Source organism: Nyctereutes procyonoides, unplaced genomic scaffold (assembly GCF_905146905.1).
Source record: "Nyctereutes procyonoides isolate TBG_1078 unplaced genomic scaffold, NYPRO_anot_genome, whole genome shotgun sequence".
NCBI lineage: Eukaryota > Metazoa > Chordata > Mammalia > Carnivora > Canidae > Nyctereutes > Nyctereutes procyonoides.
In genome coordinates this window covers 25842385-25866881 of record NW_026575043.1, presented here as the reverse complement: position 1 = coordinate 25866881, position 24497 = coordinate 25842385, and the positions used below count along the sequence as shown (strand labels likewise).

General features: G+C 36.4%; 1 protein-coding gene across 6 annotated transcripts in view; it reads right to left on the bottom strand.

The window, feature by feature from the left end:
- Positions 1-24497, bottom strand: part of SPIDR (scaffold protein involved in DNA repair) — a 431589-nt gene that overhangs the window by 390749 nt on the left and 16343 nt on the right. For all 6 annotated transcript variants that reach the window (XM_055322515.1, XM_055322518.1, XM_055322516.1 and 3 more), the window contains exons 4-5: positions 22213-22398; positions 19321-19484 (exon numbers count right to left, since the gene is read on the bottom strand). In XM_055322515.1, coding sequence (XP_055178490.1) covers positions 19321-19484; positions 22213-22398 — 350 coding nt within the window. The remainder of the gene's footprint in view (positions 1-19320; positions 19485-22212; positions 22399-24497) is intronic.

The window sequence follows — 24497 nt, the reverse complement described above, 5'->3', positions numbered from 1 at the left end:
CATTAAAAACACTCAACAAAGTAGATATAGATGGAATGCACCGCAACATAACAAAGGCCATATATGACAAGCCCATGCTAATATCATACTCAACACTGAAAAGCTAAAATTTTGTCTAAGAACAACAAGATACTTATCACTTTTATTCAACATAGCTGGAAGTCCTAGCCAAAACAATCAGGCAAGGAAAAGAAATAAGAGGCATCTAAATTGGAAAGGAAAAGTAAAATTGTCACTATTTGCAGATGACATGATATTATGTACACCAAAAAAAAAAAACTGTAGAATAAATGAACTCCATAAAGGTGCAGAATACAAAATTAATATACAGAAATCTGCTATATTTCTTTTTTTTTAAGATTTTATTTATTTATTCATGAAAGACACAGAGAGAGGCAGAGACACAGGCAGAGGGAGAAGCAGGCTCCCTGCAAGGATGAGACTCTATCCCAGGACCCTGGGGTCACGCCCTGAGCCAAAGGCAGATGCTCAACTGCTGAGCCACCCAGGTGTCCCCTGTTGTATTTCTATACACTAATAAAGTAATAAAAAGAGAAGTTAAGAAAACAATCCCATTTACAATTACATAACAAGAATAAAATACCAAGGTATAAATTTAAACAAGGAAGTGAAATATATGTACAATGAAAACTATAAGACTGATTAAAGCAAATAACAAAGATAAATAGATATTCCATTTTATGGGTTGAAAAAGTAATAGTTAAAACGTTAATAGTACAGATTCAATGGAATCCCTAAAATTTACAATGTCACTTTTCACAGAAATAGAACAAACATTCCTAAAATTTGTAAGGAACCACAAAAAAAAAAAAAAAATCCAAAACAATCTTGACAAAGGAAGCTGGAGGTATCACAATCCCAGATTTCATACTATATTACAAAACCTATAGTAATCAAAACAATATAGTATTGGTTTAAAAACAGACACGTAGATCCACAGACCAGAAGAGAGAGCCCAGAATTAAACCATTGTATACATGTTCATTAATTGATGACAAAAAAGTAAAAGTAAAAATATAGAACAGGGAAAAGACAAACATTCCCTTCAATAAATGTTGGGAAAACTGGAGAACCACATGCAAAAGAATGAAACTAGGCTATGATCTTACCCTGTACACAAATACCAACTCAAAATGGATTAAAAACTTGAATGTGAGACCTGAAACCATAAAACTAGAAGAAAACCTAGTTGGTACACTCCTCAAGATTGGTCTTGGCCACTAGTTTTTGGATGACTGCAAAAGCAAAGGCAACAAAAGCAAAAATAAGTATAACTATATCATGCTAAAGGTCTTCTGTGCAGCAAAGGAAATCAACCATAAAATGAAAAGGCAACCTACTGAATGGGAGAATATATTTGCAAATCCTATATCTGATAAAGGTTAATATCCAAAACATATAAAGAACTCATACAACTCACTAGTAGAAAAACAAACTGACTAAAAACAATGTTTTTCTGAATAGACATTTTTCTAAAGAAAACATACAGATGGCCAAGAGACACATAAAAAGATAATCAACAACAAAAAAAATAATCAACATCATCAGGGAAATGCAAATTAAAACCAAAATGAGGTTATCACCTCACACCTGTTAGAATGGCTTTCATTAAAAACAAAAAATAACAAGTATTAGTGAGAATGTGTAAAAAAAGGGAACTCTTGTGCACTGCTGGTGAGAATGCTAATTGGTACAGGCACTATGGAAAACAGTATGGAAGTTCCTCAAAAGATTGAAAACAGAACTACCATATGGTTCAGCAATTCCACTTCTGAGTATTTATGTGGAGAAAATAAAAAAGCTAACTGGAAAAAAAATATATGGCACCCCCTCGTTTGCTGCAGCATTATTTTCAATAGATAAGATAGGGAAGCAATCTGTCCATCCATGAGTGAAGGGATAAAGATGCCCTGGAAAGGAATAGTGCTCAACCACAAAGAAAGAAAAAAAAAAAAAAAAAGGAAATCCTGTTATTTGTGACAGCATGGATGGACCTGGAGGCCATTAGGTTAAGTGAAATAAAGAGAGAAAGACAAACACTGTGGGCATCTCACTTAACATGTGGAATTTATAAATAATATAACCAAGCTCACAGATAAAAGGAATAGATTGATGGTTGCCAGAGGTGGGGACTGGGGTGGGACAAAGGAGTGAGGTATAAATTTCCAGGTATAAAATAATTAACTTATGGGGATGTAATGTATAACATGCTGACTATAGTTAATAATACTGTACTGCATTTGGAAAATTGCTAACAAATAGATCTTAAAAGTCCTCATCACAAGAAGAAAAATTTCTGTTAACTATGTATGGTAATAGATGTTAACTAGACATTGCTGTGATCACAATATACGCAAATATGGAATCATGGTGTTGTATACTTGAAACTTATATAATGGACTATGTCAGTTATACCTTAATAAAAAAGACTTTTTAAAGCTGTATCAAGTGGTGTTCCTATAACTTGAAATAATAGAGAAGTCATTATTATATTATGGTCCTGATCTTTTACAATTAATGTAAGCTTAGAGCGACTTAAATTAACACAACGAAGACTATCATAGGTACTGTAAATAAATCTTATAAAAACAAAAACCTTTTGGTGGGGAGAAATGATTTTGATTACATTAAATCTGTAGATTGGCTAGGGAAAAGTAATTGTTTTAATTCCAAATATCTGGATTTTTCCTGCGTATCTTATTATTAATGATTCTACTCTAAATTTTATCATGGTTAGAAATTAGTCTTTAGATTCCAAACTTTTGAAATTTATTGAGAAGTTTTATATCTCCAATATATGATTTATCTTGATATGTATATCATGTGCATGTGAATGGAATGTGCACTCTATTATACTCTAGTTGCATGTGACGTTCTACAAATGTCAAACAGGTCAAGGTAGTTGATAGTGTTTTGCAGATCCTCTGTGTTCAAACTCATTTTTTTGGTTCTAGATTTTCTATAATTCATAGACAATATGGTGTTAAAATTTCTAGCTATGATTATAATCTTAAGCATTTACAAACTTGTGGCTGATACAAACTTGTGGCTGATATGTCATAGTGGTAACTGTTACCACTATGAAATGTCCTTCTTTATCTCTAATAACATTGTTTGAAATCTACTTTAACTAATAATATCACTCCAGCTTTCTTATAATTACTATATTCGTGCTACAACTTTTTTCATGAATTTATTTTCAATCTATGTCATTACAATTTTTTAAAGATCTTATTTATTTGAGAGAGAGAGAAGAGAGGGAGGAGCAGAGAAAGAGGAACAAGCAGAATGCATGCTGAACTTTGAGACCAATGAGGGCCTTGTTTCCACGACCCCGAGACTAGGACCTAAGGTGAAATCAAGAGTTGGACGCTCAACTGGCTGACCTACCAAGGTGCCCCTGTGTTACTATATCTAAAATGCATCTCTAAAGGACAAACATATGGTCTCATTCATTTGGGGAATATAAAAAATAGTGAAAGGGAATAATGGGGAAAGGAGAAAAAATGAGTGGGAAATATCAGAAAGGGAAGCAGAACATGAGAGACTCTTACCTCTGGGAAACGAACCAGGGGTGGTGGAAGGGGAGGTGGGGGGGGTGGTGACTGGGTCCCGGGCACTGAGGGGGGCACTTGACAGGATGAGTACTGGGTGTTATTCTATATGTTGGCAAATTGAACACCAATCAAAAATAAATTTATAAAAAAAATTAAAAATAAAAAAATAAAATGCATCTCTAAAATAAATAAATAAATTTTAAAAGGTCTTGCATTTTACCAAAGTATCAAGCTCAACCTCTACTTTTTCAGGAAAATATTTCATTTATTTACACTTAATGTAATAGCTGATAAGGTTAATCTACTTCTATAATTTTGCTATTTGTTTTCTTTTTAAAAAAAGATTTTATTTATTTGAGAGAGAGGACACAAAAGTGGGGGGGAGGGGAAGAGCAGAGAAAGAGAGAAGCAGATTCCCCACTAAGCAGGGAGCCTGCCTTGGGCTGGATCCCAGGATCCTGAGCCAAAGGCAGAGGTTTAACCCACTGAGCCCGCCAGCGCCCTTGCTATTTGTCTTCTTTTCATCTCATCTGTTTATATTCATCTATTACTACCTTTACACCTCCTTTTATATTCTCTGAATACATTTCAAATTCTACTTTCTCTAATTGTTTTTTAGCTCTACTTCTTTGTCCTTTTCTTTTTTAGTGTTTGCTGTAGGAATCATAACATACACCTTTAACTTTTCACAGTGGACTTGGAGCTACTATGATACCACTCACATAAAATGAGAACCTAGAAAGGTACATAATTCCATCTACCTAGACCAATCCCTTATCCTATAGCTGTCCTATTACTTCATTACTTAAATGCCATGTGATCATATTAATGTTATGATTTTTACTTTAAATTGTCAGGTTTAACTTTTTTTAATAGGTGGGGAGGAGATTTTTTTTATTTACCCACATATTACCAATTGCAGTGTCCTATATTCTATCCTGAAGATCTGATTTTACTTCCCTTCAGCCTGAAGAACTTCCTTTTTTTATTGGAGTTCAATTTGCCAACATTTAGCATAACACCCAGTCCTCATCCTGCCAAGTGCCCCCCTCAGTGCCCATCACCCAGTCACCCCCAATCCCCTGCCCACCTCCCTTTCCACTACCCCTTGTTCATTTCCCAGAGTTAGGTGTCTCTCATGTTTTGTCACCCTCACTGATATTTTCACTCATTTTCTCTTTCCCTCTTTATTCCCTTTCACTAATTTTTATATTCCCCAAATGAATGAGGCCATATGTTTGTCCTTTTCCAATTACCATTCCTGTAATGCATATCTGCTGCAATGAAATCTTTTAATTCTTGTTTATCTGAAAAGATTTTTGTCTTCATTCTTAATGAAGAATGAATTCTACTATTTCACTGATAGTAGAATTCTGGGTTGATTTGTTTTTCCAGCAATGTAAAGGAGTTCTGTAGCCTGCTAGCCTGCTATGTTTCTGGTAAGTAGTCAGCTATCACTTATTGTATCAGTTCTCAAGGTGCTCTCAAGACTCTATCATTTCAACTGCTTAACTATGATGTGACTAAGTCTTATTTTCTTGTACTTTTTTGTTTGGAATTCACTGAGCTTCTTGAATACGTAAATTTATGCCTTCCACCAAATTGGGGTAATGTTTAACCACTGTTTCTCCAAAAATTTTTGCTCCAATTTCTCCTCTCTTATACTTATAGGACTCCATTAAATATGTGTTGCTGGGGGCCACCTGGGTGGCTCAGTGAAGTGGCTGCCTTCAGTTTGGGTCATGGTCCCAGGATCCTGGGGTCAAGCCCCACATCCAAGCTCTCTGCCCAGTGGGAAGCCTGCTTCTCCCTCACATTCTTGCTCTGTGCTCTCCCTCCCTGACTCTCTCAAATAAATAAAGTCTTTTTTTAAAAAAATGTGTTGAATTTTTTGATACTGTCCTACAAGTCACTGAGGCTAAATTCATTTTCTAAAATCTTTTTTCACTTTTCAGATTGAATAATTTTTTACTTATCTATCAAGTTCATTGACTTCTTTCCCAATCTTCTGTAATCCTATGTAATGAATTTTTTATTTCAGGTACTGCACATTTAATTACAAAATCTTCATTTCGTTCCATTTTTTGTGTTTGCCTTCATTATGTGCATATTTTCCCTTATGTCCCTAAATAGTTATAACAGCTACTGATTCTAATATGTAAGTCATATCAGGGCCCATCTCAATTACTGCTTTTTCACCTTAAGTGTAAATCATACTTTTGTGGCTCTGTTTGTGTATGTGTATGTCTAATAAATGTGGATTTTATCCTGGTCCCTGTGAATGATACATTTTTAGACTCTGGATTCTATTATGCTCTTCTGAAGAATATTTACATTTTTTGCTTTCCTGACATAAAATTAGCTGTTACTCATTCTCCAAATTCTTCCCTGTGGTGGATAACAACTGAAATGTTTAGTTCTCTTATATGATTTGTATGTAGAATATGGAGCACTTACCTCTGGCTGTACTTTATACTCTCTAACTTTCGAGTTAACAGCTACCCCAACAGTCTAACAGCTACCCCAACAGTCTAACAGCTACCCCAACATCTGTGCTATGATCACTCTCTTTTTCTTAAGGATTTTATTTATTTATTCATGAAAGACGAGAGAGAGAGAGAGAGAGAGAGAGAGAGAGAGAGAGAGGCAGAGACACAGGCAGAGGGAGAAGCAGGCTCAATGCAGGGAGCTCGACATGGGACTCGATCCCAGCCCGGGTCTCCAGGATCATGCCCCCAGGCCAAAAGCAGGCACCAAACCGCTGAGCCACCCGCGGATCCCTGTGCTATGATTTCTATACAAGTTTTAGCCATTCTATACAACACTGATGGGGCCTATCCTCAGGCAAAAATCTGTGAAAAATGAAAAAACTCAACCTTGTGCCATTCTCATCTTCCAAATGTCAACATCCTCCAGTTTTTGCCTGCTGTCCTTCTACTATGCCTTCCAATATTTTTATATTTTCTATATTTTTCCATACAAACACATATTAAAATATATCTCATGTATTTCAATTTGTATACATTATTATATTGTGTCCCAAATTTGTCCTTGTTATTTGTGAGAAGGGTAGTCTGACACATGCTACTCTGTCATTAGTGAAAGCATAACTCCAAAGGATTGTTTTTAATATTAGAAAAAAAGGACTCTAAAAGTCACACTTGTAATAACTTATGTCATGACTTTTTAATATTACATAGTTGTAACAATATTTTCTAAAGCAGTCCTTTTTCTATTCTACTTGTATCAGAAAAATCAAAGTTATTTGGGAAACAAAAAGAAGGAAAAGAAAGAGGAATATGAAGGGAAATGGGATAACAGGGTGACAGTGAGACAAGGAACGTTTATTCTAAAAGAAATTGACAAAGCTCCTGCCCTGGTATCTCATTAGCTAAAGTTTAGACAATTAAGACGGGAGACGTTGGAAAAAAGAAGGGTGTAAGTTCTGAAACTGATGCTATAAATCATATGGGCACATGCTTTCATAAAGAGAAAAAAAATCAAAATATGCTCTGAGGTCATGAACATGTATATCATACATCTATCCTATATAGATCATATATACAGGCACTACCTTGTTTATTGTACTTCACCTTACTGAGTTTCACAAATACTGCATTTTTGCAAATTGAAGGTCTGTGGCAAGCCTGCATCAAGCAAGCCTATCGGCACCATTTTTCCAACAGTATTTGCTCACTTTGTGTCTCTGGATCACATCTTGCTATTTTTTCAAATTTGCAATACTGCAAACTTTTTCATTATTATTGTATTTGTTATAGTGATCTGTGATCAATAATTATTAGTTACTGAAAGCTCAGATGATGGTTAGCACTTTTTATCAATAAAGTATTTTTTAGGGATGCCTGGGTGGCTCAGCAGTTGAGCACCTGCCTTCGGCTCAGGCTGTGATCCTTGAGTCCCACATAGGGCTCCCTGCATGAAGCCTGCTTCTCCCTCCACCTGTGTCACTGCCTCTCTCTGTGTGTCTCTTATAAATAAATAAAAATCTTAAAAAAAATAAAGTAGTTTTTAATTAAGGTAATAGACTGGTTAGACATAATGCTATTGCACACTTAATAGACTACAGTATAGTGTACACAAAGCTTTTACATGCCCTGGGAAACCAAAATATTCATTTGACTCTTATTATATTTGCTTTCCTGTAGTGACCTGTAATGGAAGCTGCAATATTTCCTAGGCATGCCTTGTATATACACAAATAATAATAAAAAATAAAAAATAAATACACATTCCTCAACAGAACCTCTATCATCCTTCCTTTTTTACTATGAGAATAAACTAGAATATGGATTTCTTCTTAAGTACAATATTTCTATAATGAAATCTTTAAAATATAGTCAAAGGGTCATTACTAAAAACTCCAGACTTCCCTCTACATTAAATTTTGTCAGTTTTCACATCAGATAAAGGGCTAGTTTCCAAAATCTATAAAGAACTTATTAAACTCAACACCAAAGAAACAAACAATCCAATCATGAAATGGGCAAAAGACATGAAGAGAAATCTCACAGAGGAAGACATAGACATGGCCAACATGCACATGAGAAAATGCTCTGCATCACTTGCCATCAGGGAAATACAAATCAAAACCACAATGAGATACCACCTCACACCAGTGAGAATGGGGAAAATTAACAAATGTTGGAGAGGATGAGGAGAAAAGGGAAGCCTCTTACACTGTTGGTGGGAATGTGAACTGGTGCAGCCATTCTAGAAAACTGTGTGGAGGTTCCTCAAAGAGTTAAAAATAGACCTGCCCTATGACCCAGCAATTGCACTGTTGGGGATTTACCCCAAAGATTCAGATGCAATGAAACGCCGGGACACCTGCACCCCGATGTTTCTAGCAGCAATGTCCACAATAGCCAAACTGTGGAAGGAGCCTCGGTGCCCATCGAAAGATGAATGGATAAAGAAGTTGTGGTTTAAATGGAATATTACTCAGCCATTAGAAACGACAAATACCCACCATTTGCTTCAACGAGGATGGAACTGGAGGGTATTATGCTGAGTGAAGTAAGTCAATCGGAGAAGAACAAACAGTGTATGTTCTCATTCATTTGGGGAATATAAATAATAGTGAAAGGGAATATAAGGGAAGGGAGAAGAAATGTGTGGGAAATATCAGAAAGGGAGACAGAACATAAAGACTCCTAACTCTGGGAAATGAACTAGGGGTGGTGGAAGGGGAGGAGGGTGGGGGATTGGGGTGAATGGGTGACGGGCACTGAGGGGGACACTTGACGGGATGAGCACTGGGTGTTATTCTGTATGTTGGTAAATTGAACACCAATAAAAAATTAATTTATAAAAAGAAAATTTTGTCAGTTTTTTTATAACATAATTATATTTGAGAGCCAGTTTCTAAAACGTGTTTTTGATAATTATTTCAAGTCGATATACAATGTATGCAATGCGCAGTTCCTAGACATTTACAATTAGTACATATTTAGTCACATCACTTTATTCCAAATCACCATTAAAACTCATTAAAAGTGAAATTAAATGTATTACTTTCAAAGTTCTATATAAATATAAACAAGTGAATAAAAATAAAATTACAAATGTTCATTAAATTTAGAAATATTTTTAAAGATCATTTTGTAAAGGGTACATACAATACACTCCCATGTAAGAATACAAAATTTTGCTTATCTTATTTTTTCAGTCTCTTCCATATTTCATCTTCTATGACATACTGAATCATTTGTTCTACTACTACTGTTAAGTATAAAAAGAGAACATCGATTTCATAATAATAAATATATATTTCAAATTTGAAAAGCTCATTTGCTTTCTCCTTAAAAGTTCATGAACTACTTTGAGATCTTTCATTTGTGCCAGCCAGCTTCTGTTGCACAACTTCAACGATAAGCCTGAACCTTATACAGGTTATCTGATATTTACTATGCCTGCTAACCTGCACATGAGTCACTACACAAAATACATGAAAATTACATAACAAAGCTCATCTAAATCCAACTTCCTTCCCACTTCCTTAAAAACATTATGAAGAGAAGTATCACTGCTGTGTTCTGCTGCCCTCTACAGGAACGGTTCTAGGAAGACACAGATAAACTGTGAAAACCCAGACAGCCATTACCTAACAATACAGAGAGTAGTATCGATAATCAATGACATTGGTTAAATGTGCTAAAAGACATTACAAAGAGAAGCTACTGCTATTCTCTTTGATTTCTATCATGCTTTTCCTCCAAGTAGTTGAGCATATACAACAGTTAAACTGTAATACTCCAAGGAATACAACCTAAGTAATTAAGAGAATTTAGGATCAGATTCCACAAGTTAGAATCTCATTCTGCCACTTATTAGCTATAACTCCATTCCCTCCTCTATAAAATGGTATTAATAATAACATTTACCTGACATGATCAGCACTTAGTAAAGTGCCTGACATATAGTAAAAACATAGGGTTATTGTGTTATTAATATTATTGCTATTACTATTATTGACACTATAACAAAATGGCCAGGACCACAGCTTAGAAACCAGAGCACCTGAGGATCCCTGGGTGGCTCAGCGGTTTAGCACCTGCCTTCGGCCCAGGGTGTGATCCTGGAGTCCCGGGATCAAGTCCCACGTAGGGCTCCCTGCATGGAGCCTGCTTCTCCCTCTACCTGTGTCTCTGCCCCCCTCTCTCTCTCTGTGTCTCTCATGAATAAATAAATAAATAAAATCTTAAAAAAAAAAAAAGAAAGAAAGAAAGAAACCAGAGCACCTGAGTTAGGATCCTGGTTCACTCACATACTACTTTATAACCAAAGAAAAATTACATAATGCTTTAGAATCCTCTGAAAATTAGGGATGATAACAATAGCTCCCACCTCATAAGAGCTAGTATGAGGTTTAAATAAGCTACTGTACATAGCACAGCGCTTAGAAGAATGCCCCACAACAAAGAATTCGTAATGTTAGCATGTGCTATTATTATGAGTTCAGTTGCCTTTACATAAGCACTAGCAGAACTCTGCTCCAAAGAACTGGCAAAATTATGCTCACTGGCAAGACTGTTTCCTACATCATCAACACACTCATGCCAGTCTGGGCAAGGGATTCTAAACAGACCTATATTATAATCAAGGTTTCCCACTGAGTAAAAGTATGGTTCTCCCACACAGTAAGTATCCACACACCATATATTTCTACAAACATTCATAAATGAGAGACAAATAGCATCTCATTCATAAAATAGTAACAATTATTCAGTAGTAAAAGGATAAGAGAGAGTTTGCTTCTGGAGAGCTAAGTAATACTCACTAAATTCCTAATTGTAGAATAAATCTTCCCCCCTTTCGTTTATTCAATATACATGGGTCCTTTAAAGATTATAACAGACCCTGCCAACACCCTCCACTATGTCCTCCCCTATCTTCGGTTTCCAATTTCCAGCACTTCCATTTCTTTGCCTCAAGGATTTCTCTGGCTACCAGAAGCCATTTTTCCCACCTGTGCCGTAGTCTGTAAGAACTAGGAAATACTCCATCACCCAAATTCCAAGGACCAGCCCATAATCAATGAATGAAGAGATCTACATATAAATAACCCAGCTTTCTTGCCCCTTCCCTGTCCCTCTGATGGATAATTCTGAGGCTCCCAGAGTTTTACAGCAGTGCTAAGCTCCAGGTGCCCACAAGGGTTAACTGCTAATTAATTATCCCTTGATTGGCTGCTATCCCATCCCAGGCTCACTTGCTCACCACTGCTAGGTGTTCCCATGGCATGCTTCTGTGCATATTCACACAAATAAACTGTGAATATAGACAAGTCAACAAAAACAACATGTCACAGATTTTACTATTTTCAACCTACCTGAAATGTTGAATAAATGAAAGAGAAAGGTTAAGGTATTAGTACAAGTATTAAGAAGAAGCACTAGAGTGACTGCAAGATACTGAGCAGAGGGTGCAGGTATGAGTTAGTCTCCTGAGGGCAGATGCCAAAAACACCATCAGCTACAAAACACAGTCCTGAAGGAAGCACCTGCAAAGGATAAAGGGGAGAAAGTAGGAGTCGAGGAGAGATTTAAAACCACGATGCAGGTCTGAAAACTATGAGGAGGACAAGAAGGAAAGAGGATTGAGTAGGAAGAGTCTCAGGCTGCAGTGCAGCCTAACAGTAACATGGCCCTAATACAAAGAAAATGATGGATCCTGAAGGATGGCACTTGGGGCCATCTATCAACTGTGTTCCTTGCAACTGAAGATCTGCGTGCACACTTCCACAGCTGCACTACAGGAAATAATGACGCACAGTGACATCACTACAGCAACTTGGAAAATGTGTCTACAGAAAAACTTCCTCTCCTCCAAGATTGTTGATTATCAATATGTACCACTGCTTTGCATGACTATAGACTTCATACAATGCAGGATCAAATTGTACATATCCTTTGGCAAACTGGCTTCCTTCCCCAGTATTATTCATGATGGTAACTATAGCTCTCTACTATATACAAAACAATTTGCCTGTAATCACATAATATTGACTTCCAGAAATTTCTCTTACAATGTCACAGTAGTCATGTATACATATTCCTCTAGACAGGTCTGAAAATTCCTCTGAACAGTGGCTTTCAAACATTTTTGCCTAAGAACAGTAAAAAATATGTCATGTAATTCAACACACATATACTAACATAACTGAATATAAATTGCATGAAAATACTGCTAGTAATTCATACATTCTAATGTTTGCCTACATTATAGTGATTCCACTATATGTTTAAAACTCACTGAATCAATTACCCACTAATGGGTCATAAACCAGTTTGAAAAGTTCAAGGATATTTATCTAAGAGCACAAGTGCAGGTTCATAAATTATGAATAACTTCAGCTTTATAAGAACTTACCAAATTAGAAAATGGCTACACCAATTTATATCCAACAGCAATATTCCTATTGCTACAGATTCCTGACATTGGGCACTATCACCTTCCTTTCAGTGTTTCACTAATCTCATGAATATGTATTATTTCATTTTTAATTTGCACTCGCCATACTACTACTGAGACTGAGCATCTTTTCACATGCTTACAGGCCTTTCGGTTTTCCTTTTCTATTCATTATCTGGTTTGTTACAGCTCTTAATATATTCTGGATACTACTGCAAAAATTCTTTTTAAGATTTTATTTATTTATTCATGAGAGACATAGAGAGGGAGAGGAGAGACACAGGCAGAGGAAGAAGCAGGCTCCCTGCAGAAGCCCGATGTGGGACTCGATCCCAGGACTGCAGGATCATGCCCTGAGCCCAAGGCAGGCACTTAACCGCTGAGCCACCCAGGTGTCCCTACAGAATGTCCTTTTTTAAAAAACATTTTTTAATCCAAGCAATAAATGTACTTGATTCAAAATTCAAAATAGCATACAAGGTTATTCAGTAAAAATAGCTTCCTACCATTCTGGAAACAGTCCAAAGAAACATTCTTCCCATTTTCTTTTTTAATTTAGTTAATGTGTAGTGCAATATTGGTTTCTGGAGTAGAATTCAGTGATTCATCACTTACATACAACATCCAGTGCTCACCACACAATTGCCCTCTTTAATAACCCATCACCCATCTAGCTCATTCCCCACCCACCTCCCTCCAGCAACCCTCAGTTTGTTCTCTCTCATTAAGAATCACTAATGGCTTGTTTCCTTCTCTTTTTTGCTTTACCTCTTTCCCATACGTTCCCCTATACTATGGGCTGCCTTTTAGTTTTGCTGATTGTTTCTTTCACCGTGCAGAAGCTTTCTATCATGCAAAATCCCAATAGTTCATTTTTGTTTTTGTTTTCCTTGCCTCTGGCAAGGTGTCTAATAAAAAGTTGCTATGGCTAAGGTCAGAGAGATTGCTGCCTGTGTTCTCTATGATTTTGATGGTTTCCTGTCTCACATTTAGATCTTTTATCCATTTTAGATTTATTTTTGTGCATAAGAAAGTAGTCCAGTTTCGTTCTTCCACGTGTGGCTGTCCAATTTTCCCAACAGTTTGTTGAAGAGACTATCTTTTTTCCATGGGATATTCTCTATTGCTCTGTTGAAAAGGAGTTGACCACAGAGTTGTGAATCCATTTCTGGGTTCTCTCTTCTGTTCCACTGATCTATAATATGTCTGTTTTTATGCCACTACCATACTACCTGATGACAACTTTCTAATGCAGCTTAAAATCCAGAACCGTAATATCTCCAGTTTTTTTTTTTCCACAATGGCTTTGTGGTCTTTTGTGTTCCAAACAAATTTTAAGATGATTTGTTCTTGCTCTGTGAAAAAAATTGGTGGTGTAGTGATAGTGACAGCATTAAAAGTACAGCTTGCTTTGGATGGTACAGACATTTTAACAATGTTCTTCCAATCCATGAGATAGAATGTTTTTCCATTTCTGTGTCTTCAGTTTCTTGCATAAGTGTTCTGTAGCTTTCAGAGTACTCATCTTTTACCTCTTTGTTTAGGTTTATTGCTAGGTATCTTTTAGCACAACTGCAAATGGGATTAGTTCTTTGATTTCTTTTTCTACTGTTTCATTACTGGTGTATAGAAATGCAACCGATTTCTGCACATTCATTTTACATCCTGCGACTTTACTGAATTCCTTTAAGAGTTCTGGTAATTTTTTGGTGGAGTTTTTCAGGTTTTCTACAGAGTATCATGTTATCTATAAACAGTGAAGTTTGACTTGTTCCTTGCCAATGTGGATGCCTTTTCTTTTTATTGTCTGACTGCTGAGGCTAAGACCTCCAGTACTATGTTAAATAGTAATGTTAAGACTGGACATCTTTGTTTTGTTCCTGACCATAGGGTTAAGGCTCTTAGTTTTTCCTCACTGAGGATACTAGCTGTTGAGTCTTTCATATGTGACCTTTATGATGTTGAGGTATGTTCCATCTATCCCTACTTTGTTGAGGGTTTTTATCAAGAAAGGATGTTGTACTTTGTCAAATGCTTTTTCTGCATCCATTGACAGGACCATATGGTTTTTATCCTTTCTTTTATTAATGTGATGTATCATGTTGATTGATTTGTAGATGTCAAACCATGCCTGCAGCCCCAGGAATAAGTCCCACTTGACTGTGGTGAATAATTCTTTTAAGGTACTGTTGAATTCAATTTGCTAATATTTTATTGAAACTTTTTATATTTATGTTCATCAGAGATACTGGCCTGTAATCCTTTTTTAGTGGGATCTTTGGTTTTGAGATCCAGGTAATGCTGGCTTTACACAATAAGTTTGGAAGTTTTTCTCCCATTTCTATTTTCTGGAACAGTCTGAGGAGAATGGAGATTAACTCTTCTTTAAATGTCTGGTAGAATTACCCAGGGAATCCATCCGACCCTGGACTTTTGTTTGTTGAGAGATATCTGGTTACTGATTCAATTTCCTTGCTGGTTATGGGTCTGTTCAAATTTTCTATTCCTTCCTATTTCAGTTTTGGCGGTTTGTAGGTTTGTAGGAATTTGTTCATTTTTTTCCAAGTTTCCCAGTTTGTTGGCACATAATTTCCACAGTATTCTCTTATAACTGTATTTCTGTGGTGATGGTTGTAATGTCTCCCCTTAGATTCATGATTATCTATTTGGGTCCTTTCTCTTCCTCTCTCTCTCTCTCTCACTCCCTCTCTCTCTCTTTTTCTCAATAAGTATGGCTAAGTATTTATCAATTTTATGAATTCTTTTGAAGACTTGCTCTTAGTTTCTTTATCTGTTCCACTGGATTTTTTGTTTCTATATCATTTATTTCTGCTCTCATCTTTATTATTTCCCTCCTGCTGACTGTAGGTTTCATTTGTTGTTTCTTTTCTAGCTCTTTTAGGTGTAAGGTTAGGTTGTCTATTTGAGAATTTTCTTGCTTCTTGAGGTGGGGCTGTAGTGCAACTTAAAACTGCCTTTGTTGCATCCCAAAGGTTTTGGACTGCTGTGTTTTCATTTTCATCTTCTTCCATGTACTATTTTTTATTTCTTAATTTCCTGGTTAACTCATTCATCATTTAGTAGGATGCTCTTTAACCTCCATGTATTTCTGGTCTTTCCAAATTTTTCCTTATGGCTGACTTCAAGTTTCAGAGCATTGTGGTATGAAAATATGCATGAGGGGACGCCTGGTGGCTCAGTGGTTGAATGTCTGCCTTCCACCTAGGGAGTGATCTTGGGGTCACAGGATCAAGTCCCACATCAGGCTCTCTACGTGGAGCCTGCTTCTCCCTTTGCCTATGTCTCTGCCTCTGTGTGTGTGTGTGTGTGTGTGTGTGTGTGTGTGTGTCTCATGAATAAATGAAAAAAATCTTAAAAAAAGAAAGAAAGAAAGAAAATATGCATGGTATGATCTCAATCTTTTTTACTTGTTGAGGGCCACCATGTGTCCCAGTATGTGATCTTTTCTGGGGAATTTTCCATGTGCACTCAAAAAAGAATGTGTACTCTGATGCTTCAGGATAAAATGTTATGAATATATATGTTAAATCTATCTGGTCCAGTGTGTTTTTCTAGCCCTTGTTTCCTTGTTGATCTTCTGCTTAGATGATCTGTCCATTGCTGTAAGTGGCATGTTAAAGTCCTCACTATTACTGTATTATTCCTGAGTTTCTTTGTTTAGTATTAATTGATTTATAAGTTAGCATGCTCCCAACTTGGGGGCATGAATATTTACAATTGTAGATCTTCTTGATGGAGAGATCCCTTAATTATAAGGCTCTTCATCTCTTGTTACAGTCTTTGTTTTAAAAATCTAGCACCTGGATGGTTCAGTCAGTAATGCGTTCGCCTTTGGCTCAGGTCATGGTCCCAGGGTCCTGGGATCCAGCCTCATGTCAGGCTCAGTGGGGAACCTGCTTCTCCCTCTCCTTCTTGCTCACACTCTCTCTCGCTATCTTTGTCTATCTCTCTCAAATAAATAAAATCTTTTTAAAGAAATCTAGTTTGTCTGATATAAGTATGGCTACTCTGGCTTTCTTTTGAAGTCTATTAGCATGATAGATGGTTCTCCTCACTTCAATCTGCAGATTCTTTTTTTTTTTTAATTTTTATTTATTTATGATAGTCACAGAGAGAGAGAGAGAGAGGCAGAGACACAGGCAGAGGGAGAAGCAGGCTCCATGCACCGGGAGCCCAACGTGGGATTCAATCCCGGGTCTCCAGGATCGCGCCCTGGGCCAAAGGCAGGTGCCAAACCGCTGCACCACCCAGGGATCCCCAATCTGCAGATTCTTTAGGACTAAAATGAGTGAGTTTCTTATAGGCAGCATATAGATGGATCTTGTTTTTTAATCCATTCTGATATCTTATGTCTTTTGATTAGTGCATTTAGCCCATATACATTCAAAGTGATTTTTGAAAGATATGAATTCAGCAGCATTCACGTGACCAGTTGATGATTCTGGTGATGTTCTCTGATCCTTTTTGGTCTTTGTTCCTTTTGGTCTTTTTTTTCCCCTCCACTCAAAAAGAGTACTCTGTAACATTTTCCTCAGGAATGCTTTAGTGGTCACAAACTCCTTTATTTTTTGTTTTTCTAGAAAACTCTTTATTTCTGCTTCTATTCTGAATCAGAACCTTGCTGGATAAATAATTCCTGGCTGCATATTTTTCCCACTCATTACATTGAATATATCCTCCAACTCCTTTCTGGCCTGCAAGGTTTCAGTGGACAAATCTGCTGTGAACCTGATCTGTCTCCCTTGTAGAGTAAGGACTTTTCTTGCTACTTTCAAGGAATCTTTCCTTGTCTGTTTTGTGAATTTGACTATGATATGCCTTGGTGATAGTCAGCTGTTCTTGAATTTAATAGGATATTTCTGTGCTTCTTAGATTTTGATGTCTGTGCCTTTCCCCAGGTTAGGAATGTTTTTAGCTACAATTTGTTTAAATAAACCTTCTGCCGCTTTTTTTCCTCCCTACATCTCTTGGGATTCCTATGATACAAATGTTATAACAGTTTAATAAGTCACTGATCTTCCTACATCTTTGTGATCCATTACCTGTTTCCTTTTTTTTTTTTTTTTTTTTTCCAATTTCCTCGTTCTTCCCCAATAAAAACTCTGGTCACTGAGTCACCAATGAGCATCCCTGGCAGACAACACTTTGCAGATGTTGTTAAAGCTCACTGCTAAAGCAATTAAGCATATCCTGTGTGACTCCACTGGAATAGGACTCTTGAAAGACTGCTGATTTGCTTTGTATTATTTCATTATAATAAATTATAGCCATGTGTACATTAAGTTCTGAGAGTCCTACCAGCGAGTTATCAAACCTAGGCGTGGACCCCTTGGGGATTCCTGATTCACTACATATTCAAAAAGCCTGATAAGCTCCAAGCAGGAAAACTACATGTAGACATATCACAATCGCACTGCTTAAAAGAAGTGATACAGAGAAAATATTAAAAAATCAAGAATGAGAGGGGTTCCTGGATGATTCAGATAGTTGAGCAGCTGACCCTTGATTTCAACTCATATCATGATGTCAGGTTCCTGGGACTGAGCTCTGTGTTCAGCAAGGAGTCTGTTTGGAATTGCCTTTCTCCCTCTCCTTCTGCTCCTTCCCCCACATCTCTCAAATAGGTAAATAAGTCTTAAAAAAAAAAAAAATCAAGAATGAGTGAGAATAGCTTCAGGCTTCTTGATAGCAATTCTGGAACTAGAAGACAATGAAATAATGCCTTCAAAATTCTGAAGAAAAATTATTTCCAACCTAACATTCTATCTAAATTGTCAACCAATTAGCCAATTGTCTAAATTGTCTAATTGTCAATTATCAAAGTGTGATAAATGCATCTTCTGACATGCCATTTATCTTCCATAAATCCTCTCTTGAAACTTACTAGAAGGGGCACCTGGGTGGTTCACTGGTTAAGTGTCTGCCTTCTGCCCAGGGCGTGATCCCGGGATCCTTGGATCAAGTTCTGTCTCAGGCTTCCTGCATGGAGCCTGCTTCTCCCTCTGCCTGTGTCTCTGCCTCTCTCTCTGTGTCTCTCATGAATAAATAAAATCTTTTAAAAAGGAAAGAAAGAAACAAACAAACAAACCTACTAGAAGATATGCTCAATCATATTGAGAGTAAAAACCAAGAAAGAAAAAGAAATGGAATCCAAGATAAAGCTGCTCCAAACTGGAGAAAAGTGAAGTGAATTACTAGGAAGATGGTGGAGAGAGATAGTGAAGAGAGACCTAAGGGTGGCTACATCCTCAAAGCAGAGAAGAGAGTTCAAATGAAAGCAGCTGGAAGTTGTGGGAACAAGTTCTCCAAAAAGACAAAACTGCTGAAATGCCTGAAAAGCCTTAACTGGAGAGATAAACAATGGCAAAAACTTAGTTTTATTAATAATAAAGTTAGGCAAACAAAAACCCAAAGTCACTAACTCCAAAGAAAATGAAAAGTTATGAAGGAAAAATAATCATAATTAATATTTGCCTTGGTAATAAATATTATGCAATGTTGAATATTAATCTAACCAAACCATGATACATGTGTCCTTGGAAAATGGAGGAATGGGAAAAGTCCAATGTATAGCAGCTGGAGGGAGTGGGTGAGGAGTTAGTTACCCATATTTCAGAAGTATATTATATAAGCATGTTATTTAAAGACAAGGAAGTAAAGAATGAAAGAATCACTAAGAGTCAAAAGTGACTATCCTGGAAAAAGGAGTTTAAAATGCAACAACAAAAAGCTATGATTAACAAATGTCATAAACAGAATGAAAAATTTTGAGACAATGAGTTCTTACCTTCAGAAGCTCAGAGAGCCTCTCTTGACTAGTCGAAGAATGATTGCTTGAACAAGAAGCACAGTCTGATATTTCCCCAACACTCTCACTGTCTTCAAATTCATAATACTCACTAGCATCTTCCCTGTCACTGTCAATCTCCCAGTCAATAAACTGTAGTTCATCTAAAAAATACAATTTTAAACAATTTTATTTATCCATAATATTTTTAATGTTTTCTTTACTCTCAATAGTTAAAAAATTCCATGTTGCTGAGTAATTTTTAAAATATATATTAAAAAACTGTGAAAATTATACTCCTACTCTCATCTCCAGCCATGCTGTTTCTCCTATCACCACTATCCCAATTCTCAGGTAATTATTTTTATTAGTTGTTCTTGTATAGAAACTCATCTTTCTTGAGCTTTTCCAGCAACTTCAAGCAAATAAAATACTACAATTTTCTTCCTTTCTGACACACTCTGATCTTTTTTTGTACTTAACAAAGGTTTTCCTTATCAGTAACAGGGAGCATCCTTATTCTTTTCTACAACATAGTATTCCACTGCATAGCTGACCCACAGTTTATTTATTCAGTCTCCTATTAACAGACTTCTTAAAAAAGGATTTTCACCTAAAACTTTTTTTTACAGATTTCTCGTCAAAAAAAAAAAAAAAAGTAAATTTAGTTTTTAGCGTACTTTGTAAGCATTGTTATCTAGGTGCTACTTTTACAAAATTTAATTTGGAAATTAATTATTTTCATATGTCAACCAAATTTAATCTATGTTTAAAGAAATAAAAGTAGTTATTAAGTATAAGTTAATCTCTGAGGCATGTAACATAAAACTCTCACACAGTCCAAAGCCCAAGTATTCCCTCACAGCTACTTCAGCAACTCAGAGGGCTAATAAGACATCTTGGCCCTATTCCAGAGGTCTAATAGCAACAATCTTATTTCCAGATAGAAGTAATATTAAAAATGAAATAACTTACTAGCTTTAATACCTGAAAGGGAATTCAAAATAAAACCAAAAAAAAAAAAAAAAAAAAAGGTAAAGTTAAAAGTATGGAGTAAGTCTTTAATCTGATACTGTTGTTCCAGAAGATAAAAGTCCACTATAGTGATTATAAAAGACTGGAGGTCAGACCAGTCTGAGAGAAGTAGATGCGTAATGGCAGTAAAATAACTGCAGGAGCCACTCTGACCATTAGGGAATGGCCGGGGAATACCACATGTAACAACACATGTACTCACGGAAGCCAGGCAATGGGACACATAAAGAAAGTCTCCAGGTTGCTGAAGCATGACAGCAGAAAGCCATGGAGAGGCCGAGTTCTGAGGAATGCAAGTGCCCCAGGAGCTACTGTATTTTTGTACCATTTATTCATTCATTCCTCATTCATTCAGTAAAATCAGTGCCTACTGAGGGCCTACTGCACCTGGACACATCTAGACACTTACAATCTAACAACATCAAAACAAACAAATACAGGAGATAATACAGAACACTGTTTCTACCCTAGAGAAGCCCATAGATGAATAACACTTATACTGGAATTGCTGAGTGGTATAAAATGATATATTACAACCCAAACTGGTAAGACCTTTCTTGTTCACAATAATTTTATGAAGCAGGCAAGACAATCCCCGTTAGAGTAAAATTTGTATTTTATAGATGAAAAAATTGAGTCTCCAAAAAGTTAAGAAGACTTCTCAAAGTTATGTAAAAGACAAATGGAAGGGGAATTTTTTTTTTTTTTTTTTTTTTTTAAGGAGAAAAGATTCTGACAATTTTAACTCAGGGCTCTTCCCTCTCAATCCTAAATCTGGGCCTTACTCTCCAGAGACTAATCCAATACAGCTGGAAGGAGGTCTGGGCATATTGTGTTTAAAACTCACCTGGTAATTATGGTAAGAAGCCAAGTCTGTTAAGCACCAGAAGAGCGTAGAAGCACACAACATTGAGATTAGACAACCCTGACTATAAATATTAAATGGCATACTTATTAACTATGTGACTCTGGACAAACAATTTGACTTCGCTGAGTCCCAATTTCCTTCTCTAAAATGAGGGTACTCAGCTCACAGGATGTAGCATGTATAAAAGGAAATAATATACATAATATCCAGCCAAGGGTCTGGGGTAAAACAAGAAACTGATAAACAGTAATTAAAGGTAAAAAGGAGCAAGGGGAGGAGGAGAAGGAAAAGGAAGAGAGAAAGATAAGCCAGCAGTTACACACATGATTAGAGATATACTCCAAGGGATCATTTGTTACCTAACAGTCAACTTGCTTAAGAGAAGTCAACAATTCATTAACCATTTCAAAGTAATTAGGTCAAAGCACCTTTCCATTCTTAGAGTTTTGAAAACTGTGTCTTTTAATACAGAAGGACACGGACAGTTTTCATTTTCTTAATAGCAGATTTAATGAGATGTAATTCACAAAACATACTATCCACTCATAAAATAACATACAAATTTTTTCATCCTATTTTTTATATTTAAATTCAATTAGCAGACAAATAATACATCATCGGTTTCACAAGTTGTGTTCAATAATTCATCAGGTGCATATAACACCCAGTGCTCATCACATCATGTTCCCACCTTAATGCTCGTTACCCATCCCCCCCACACACATCTCCCCTCTAGCGACCCTCAGTTTCTTTCCCAGAGTTAAGATTCTTTAATGGTTTTTCTCTGTTTCTGACTACAGCCCATTCAGTTTCTCCTCTGTCCCTCATGGTCTTTGGCACTATTACTTATATTCCAGATATGGTGAAACTACATGATAATTCAGTATGGTCATCACTAATACTAAGTGTTAGAAAAGGAATGAAGTTTTTTCCAATACTGAACCCAACATATAACAGAAAGAAGACTTCTTACCAAATTATCAATTTACCTTCACTGGCCCCATCTTCTGAACATAAAATATTCCTCTTCCTGTTACAAAGCCTGTCTATTCTAGAACCATGTCCGTTATCTCTCTGTGATTTAAGACATGTTTTATCCTCATCTGACAGATCACTTCCACTGGAACTCCATGTTATATCTATCAGTCCACTGGTACTCTTAGATGCAGTAGCTTCTGTTAAAGAAAAAGAAAATATATAAACACAATCAACTGATATGATGGTTATTTATAAGATTTTAAGCATGTTACTTTGCCAAAGTCACAAATAACAAAACTCTGATGATAGCACAAGTAACATCTTATATGAAATCTTCCTGCCTAAAGTTCTATGTGCAACCTAAGATTCTTTGAATTAAAACCAAATTATAAGGGATCCCTGGGTGGCTCAGTAGTTGAGCATCTGTCCTGGGCTCAGGTCATGATCCCGGGGTCCTGGGATCAAGTCCCACATCGGGCTTCCTGCATGGAGCCTGCATGCCTCTCTCTCTGTGTCTCTCATGAATAAATAAATAAAATCCTTTAAAAATAATTCTAAGAAACAGAAGTAGCAGTAATTGAGATAAGTTATATATTTAAAAAGAGGAAAATGATCGTAGTACAAATGAAAACTCTAAAAAATAACCTTGAACTAATTATTGAATTATAATGTCCTAGAATATTTGATGAAACCAAAAGAAAAAGACAAAAAAAAAAAAAAAACCCACAAAACCAATATTTAACGTACAACAGGAATGCTTCTGTTTGCCTCCTTTGCCATATAGGAGCCCTGGTAGCAGTAATGTGCTTAAAAACACTGAACAGAAAAACTCTTTTAACTAAATGTGTTATTTTGAGGTAATAGTAGATTCCCATACAGTTATAAGAAACAATGGAGAACCCTTGTATGCTTTACCCAGTTCCTTCAATGGTAACATTTTGCAAAACTATAGTGTAACATCACAACCAGAACGCTGATTCTGATACCTTCAAAACAAAAAAAAAATCCATAGGACATCTTGCATTACCTTTTTAAAGCCACATCATAGCCACCCTCCTCACCCCAATTCTTAACCTCTGGCAATGAATCAGTTTTGCATTTTTGTAATTTTATCATTTCAAGAATTATACATAAATGGAATCATATTATATGACACTTCAGGACTGGCTTTTTTTTTACTCAGCCTAAATCCCTGGACATTCATCCAAGTTGTTCTGTGTATCAACACTTTCTATTACTGAGTAATATAGAATATGGATGCACCATAGTTTGTTTATGCATTCACCCACTAAAGAGCATTTGTGTTGTTTCTAGTTTTAACTATTACAAATAAAGCTGCTATGAATATTACATACCGGGTTTTATGTGAATGTAATTTTCATGCTCTGGGATATATGTTCAAAGGCAATTGCCAGGTTGTACAGTAATTGCATGTTTAGTCTTCTAAGAAACTGCCAAGCTTTTCCTTAGCGGCTGTACCATTTTACAGTCCTATAAGCAATGTATCAGTTTCTCCATATCACTGACAGCATTCAGTGTTGTCACCACTTTTTATTTTAGCCATTCTAATAGAAAACCTAGAAAAGGGATCCCTGGGTGGCGCAGCGGTTTAGCGCCTGCCTTTGGCCCAGGGCGCCATCCTGGAGACCCAGGATCGAATCCCACGTCGGGCTCCCGGTGCATGGAGCCTGCTTCTCGCTCTGCCTATGTCTCTGCCTCTCTCTCTGTGTGTGACTATCATAAATAAATAAAAATTAAAAAAAAAAAAAAAAAAGAAAAGAAAACCTAGAAAGAATGGGGCTACTCCATCTTGATGTAACAGTACGTCACCGGGAAACTTTTCTGACAGTAATCAGGAAAGTAATACATACCTTTAAAAAAATCAATTTTTCTACTTATATTTATAATTGAGTTATAATCATAAAACTTAAAAGAGTATCTTAGACACATCTGAATGAGATTAAGAGGTTAGATATTATATTCAAGCTCTAGGGTAGCCCCAGTGGCCCAGTGGTTTAACGCCGCCTTCAGCCCGGGGTGTGATCCTGGAGACCCGGGATCAAGTCCCACGTCGGGCTCCCTGCATGGAGTTTGCTTCTCCTTCAGGCTATGTGTCTCTGCCTCTCTCTCTGTGTGTTGGTCATGAATAAATAAATAAAATCTTTTTAAAAAATTAAATAAAATAAATAAAATAAATAAATTGAAGCTCTAGAGTAAACAGACTCAGAAGTTAAATGGCTTCATTCAGTACATATTTACACAACAATGGATAAGTAAGCTCTGAGAAAAGAGAAAA